Below are 5103 nucleotides of genomic sequence, written 5' to 3'. Positions count from 1 at the left end.
GGTATCACCCCCTAACTGAAAACATTTAATCTTCCTACGTAATACAGCCTGCCTCCAATACCAGCTGAGAGATGGGTAAAGTTGGCCTGTCTATGGGTCTGCTAATGACCAGCCAAGGTCCAACAACCCACCAAGAAAAGTACTCTCTTTGAGTCAGGTCCCCGATGGAGAAGAACTCATCCAGGTATATGTCCCATTTACCACTTTTGATCTGTATAAACACTGGAAAAGTCACAGTAAGGGGTTGATGGAAGATCCAGAGGAGTTCCTGAATCTGATTATGGGAATCTTTCAGACCCATGACCCCACCTGCACTGACCTGTAGAGCCCCCTCAGTGTACTCTTAATGGGGGAAGAAAAGGCCAAGGTCTTTTTAAAAGCCAGAGAGGAAGCAAACAAAGAGAACACAAACAATGTAGTTTGTGTTATTTTCAGACCAGGTAATTAAGTGGTCCCAGATAATGAACCCACCTGGGACCACAGAGACAATGGAAAAGAAGCAGAACCAGATACCACTACCTCTTGCCTCGTTAAGGTTGCCCACTGGCTATTTAAAAACTGAGATACAGAGGAGAAAAAGTCAGAATAAAAAGGCCTGGCCGCAAGCCCATTTACTGCCTATTGCCCTCCAATGTCAACTGGTCGGCAAGGGAATCTGGACTAACAGCCCATGGAGACTCGCAACTCTGTTGCAGGGGATTACTCCGTGGGTACATCACTTGAGAGTAAACAACCCAAGACAATGGACCCTTCTGACTCCTCTTCTGAACCTTTCTCCAACCTAAAACTCCTTTTCTGAAAAACGGCAAACGATAAGTAACCCTATATGCCTTGCTGAGCAGTAGAGATTTGAAAATCTCTTAGCTGACCAGGGAAGGGTCTGTGTGCTGACCAATACGTCATGTTGCTTTTACTTCAGTGCAAGTGGCCTGAAGAAAGTGCAGACAGGCTACCGGAAACAGCAACTTGCCAAACAGAAGGCAGCCAGCCTCACTCGGCCGAACAAATGTGGAGCCGGGTAAAACAAGGCCTCCCCTGGGTCGCCGGTTTCTACTTTTCCTGGGCCCCTTAATAACCATTGTTCTCTTGCTGACACTTGGGCCATGTATCAAATTGTCTTGCGTCTTTTGTCTCCAAAAGGTTAGAATCTATAAAATGTCCAAGGGTGGTCGCTCAGGAACGCAAACAGGGCTAAGGCCTGGGGAAAATCAAAAATAACTAAAGGCAGCTGTGGGAGGCTCTGCTCCTCTCCCTGGGGTTATAACGACCCCCCAAATCAGCAGAAAACAGTCACAGAAGACAGACCGTCGCCCCTCAGTGCCCCTCGAGAATGAGAAGCCGGCCAAAAGGCAGAGGAGGGAACTGTCACCAGCAAAGTTATTAACAATTCCTGGGAAATAGAATTTGGGTAATACAATAAAGTCTAACCTTTTTTTTTTGTTTCTTTTCCTCTGTGCTTCGTCTTCTTTCTCTTGCTCATATGGTGCTACGTGCAGAGGTCTTGTACCTGGCCCTTCAGACCACATTCTTAGTTCAAGATGGCTGCACCGGACACCTCAGCTCAGCGGGCCGTGTGCAGAGACGCCGCGCCCACGCTGGGATCTGGAGCATGAGCAACACGTCTGCGCCTCCCGTGCGAACTCCACCCCCTCCCCGCTGATCCCAATAAAGCAGCCCCGCCCCTGGCCTGTCAGGCAGAGCAGGTGCTCTAGAGCACAAGCACACACCTCTCCACTCTTTGATTAAAGAATAAAGCTTTCCTTTGCTTCTGAACCGAACTCCGCCTCCTACTGACTTGAAGGACACTAGGCAGAAGGGCCCTTGTTGGGGCCCGACTCTAAAGGGTTAGTAACATATGTGGTATAGACATACAATAGAATACTATTCAACCTTAAAAAAAGAAGAAAATTCTGCCAAATGCAACAATATGGATGAGCATCATGGATATTATGCTAAGTGAAGTAAACCAGTTACAGAAAGAAATACTGCATGATTCCACTTGTATGAGTTATTTAAAATAGTCAAATTCACATAATTAAAGACTGGAATGGTGGTTGCAAGGGGCTGAGGGGAAGGGGAAATGAGTTACCAATCAACAAACATAAAGTTTCAGTTAAGCAAGATGATAAGATCTAGGATCTGCTGTACAACATTGTACCTATAATCAAAAAATAATGTACACTTTAAAATGTTTTAAGACAGTAGATTTCACGTTAAGTGCTATTATTACACACACACACACACACACACACACACATACACACGACAGCCACAAGCCCTGGAACACCAAGAGGGGTGCACTGGACTCCCAGTATGTAGGGGGTATTCTAAGGTAAGGTGGCTGTCTTTCATGTCTCTATTCCTTTCATCCAGTAGACTCACCACACTGAGATGTCCCTACTGCTCAGCTGGCAATGGTGATATTTCCCAAACCTATTCATGTAATTTGTCCTGGACCCTCCCCACCCCCCTGCCCCCAAATTCCCCATCTTCTCTACTTCCTGTGCTTTCTCCACATAATGCTGAGCTCTGGATTCAGAATCCTGACAGCTATCCTACACTGGGGTCCCTGGACTTGCTTTGTATGTGACTCTCATGGACCCTGGATAATGCTGTCCTCTTGGATTCTCACTAGCTAAGATTTTCCTGTCTGGCCCTATTCCTTGACACTTGGTCATTCTGATCGAATCCTTGCTTCTCACATGAAGGAGAAATACCATGTTGGCATAACAGAATTTTAAAGCATTCCAAGAAATATCCTGTTACTCAGGAAATCACTGTATAAATCCAGCTTAATATGAGTGAGGTTGTAATATAATTTTCGGCTAAACTTAATTAGAAAACAAGGAAATACAAAATATTAGTGAGACAATATTTTCTCACTCTTAAGTTTGACTATAATTTAAAGGATTGGTAAATTAAAATGTCCGTAAATGTGTAGGGTATTAAAATACATTAATTTGTGAGACAGAACTAGAAGAAAAATGTTGGAAATAAATTTGGGCTATATTTATAAAAATATACAATCTTCTCCACTTTAACCCAATTTACATTTTGTATTACCTTTCCTTTGAGAAAGCATGCACATGGGCCCTATAATGCATTTCCAAAATGTTGACTTCAGTTCTGTAAATCATATTAACAAATGGGAAACAACTTAGTTTCTAATTAGTAGGAGAACAGTTAAACTCATTATGACACATACTTGCTTTGGGTATAGTTAGATAAGTGAGGTTATCTATATGTGTTATCATGGAAAGATCCACATTCATTTTATTAAGTGGCAAGGGCAAGAAGAAAAACATGTTACTTTTATCCATTAAATTAAAAATAGAACGTATTTCTATACTACATCTCTATATTGTAAATCCTAGAATCATCTTTTTTTTTTTTTTTTTTTTTTATGTTTCTCACTGCCTCTTTGATCAGGTCTTTATTCAAAATTAGCTGTCCAAAATGATTTGACCTTTACCGAATAAACAAATTTAAGTTTATGCAGCAGCCTTTTCCTCTGTGGTGGGTTTCTTTTCTGTGGGCTTCTTTTTAGCAGGCTTCTTTTCAGCTGCTGGTTTCTTGGTCACTGCAGCTTTTTTCCCACCAAAGGCTTCTTTGGCTTCTTCAGCTTCTTAACGCAAACAGCCTCCTTTCCCTTCTTTCCCACCACAGGCTTCTTGCCTGGAATCCCCTTCTCAACTGATTTGGCTTCTAGTGCTGCTGCTGCCCTATCCATCCGGATTTTGTGGTTCTTGGCCTGGCGAAGAATGGTGTTCTGGCGCATTGTCTTTGCATATGGGTTTAGCTTCAACATGATTCTCAGGTTTTTCAGTGGATTCTTCTTCAAGACTCTGCGATGAATCTTCTTGCTTGGTGCTCGGAGGGCTCTTTGGATCTCTGGGCTTTTCAAGATTCTGCTAAGGTCTGTATTGAGCATCTTGTGCGTGGGGAGGTTGTAGTTACTCTTGAGGGAGGCAGCTTTACGCCAAGTGCCATACAGCTCCTCTAACTTGCGGAAAAGCAGTTTCAGTCCAAATGCAGAAACGTCCCACATGCCCCCCAGGAGCCAGTTTCAAAATGTTCAGTTTGCTTACATTAAGCAGAGTAATTCCAGGGATGTTTCTGAAGGCCTTGATGATACCATTGTCCTCATTATAAATGATGCAGGGTCCCCTGCACTGGATGCGGCGACGGTTTCTCATTTTGCCTTTGCCAGCTCTCATTCGCTGCGAGGCGTAGACCTTTTTGATATCATTCCAAGCCTTAAGTTTCTTCAGGAGCAAAACAGCCTCCTCGGTCTTCTTGTAGCCTTCAACTTTATCTTCAACCACCAAAGGAAGTTCAGGAACTTCCTCTATACGATGACCTTTAGACATGACCGGCGCTGGTAAAGCCGAGGCAGCCAACGCAGAGCAGATGGCATGTCGCTTCTGCGTTGTATTCACTCTGCGGTGCCAACGTCGCCAGGTCTTGGTTGGTGCAAACATGCGGCCCCCACGACACATATTTCCAAAAGCACCCTGGCCAGAATGGTGAGTGCCGCCACCTCGAACCCAGGAATTCAAGCCACAGCTCTGCCAGTACCCCAAGACTCAGCACTGGTTTGATGACCTGCTAATTCACTGACAGCATAGGGCTGTCTGTTGTTTTTGCGCAAGTTGGTATGAACAAAGTTCATAATATCTGGTCGAATGGGAGCCTTGAACACAGCAGGCAAAGTGACACTTTTGCCAGATGACTCCCCCTTTTCAGAGTACACTGATATCAGTGGACGAGCACACGCCATGGCGGGGAGAGGACAAGGCCACGCTCCTCTCAACCCGGCGGCTCCCACAGGAAAAGCTAGAGTCATCTTTTAAATTATACACACTAGACTCTCATTTGTGGTAACCTCTCAGTGAGGGCATGAATTTTGGAGAAATACTGTAAAGCAGAGAACTTTGATTTATGTATATTGTTAAAACTCTTTTGCCACAAAAATATATGCATCAGTAGCTTTCTTATTAAGATATTAAAATAGGTCAAACAAAGAAAGTAGCTAATAAGATAGAGTATGTTAATAAGATAGAATGATTGCTGCATGATACAACACACAAAACCTGAATTTTG

At 43.8% G+C, this 5103-nt stretch overlaps 1 protein-coding gene across 1 annotated transcript; it reads right to left on the bottom strand.

The window, feature by feature from the left end:
* Nucleotides 1-3228: 3228 nt before the first annotated feature.
* Nucleotides 3229-4780, bottom strand: LOC309977872 (large ribosomal subunit protein uL4-like; the record flags this gene model as incomplete). The annotated part of the gene is given in 4 exon segments (XM_082864232.1): nt 3229-3601; nt 3604-4012; nt 4014-4558; nt 4561-4780. Coding segments are annotated over 4 exon segments (1284 nt in total). The 3' UTR covers nt 3229-3491.
* Nucleotides 4781-5103: the final 323 nt, after the last annotated feature.

This window comes from Leucopleurus acutus, assembly GCF_964270905.1.
Source record: "Leucopleurus acutus genome assembly, chromosome: X".
In the NCBI taxonomy this organism is placed as follows: domain Eukaryota; kingdom Metazoa; phylum Chordata; class Mammalia; order Artiodactyla; family Delphinidae; genus Leucopleurus; species Leucopleurus acutus.
Note: the sequence above shows the minus strand (reverse complement) of the source record. Positions and strands in the feature narration are given on the sequence as shown.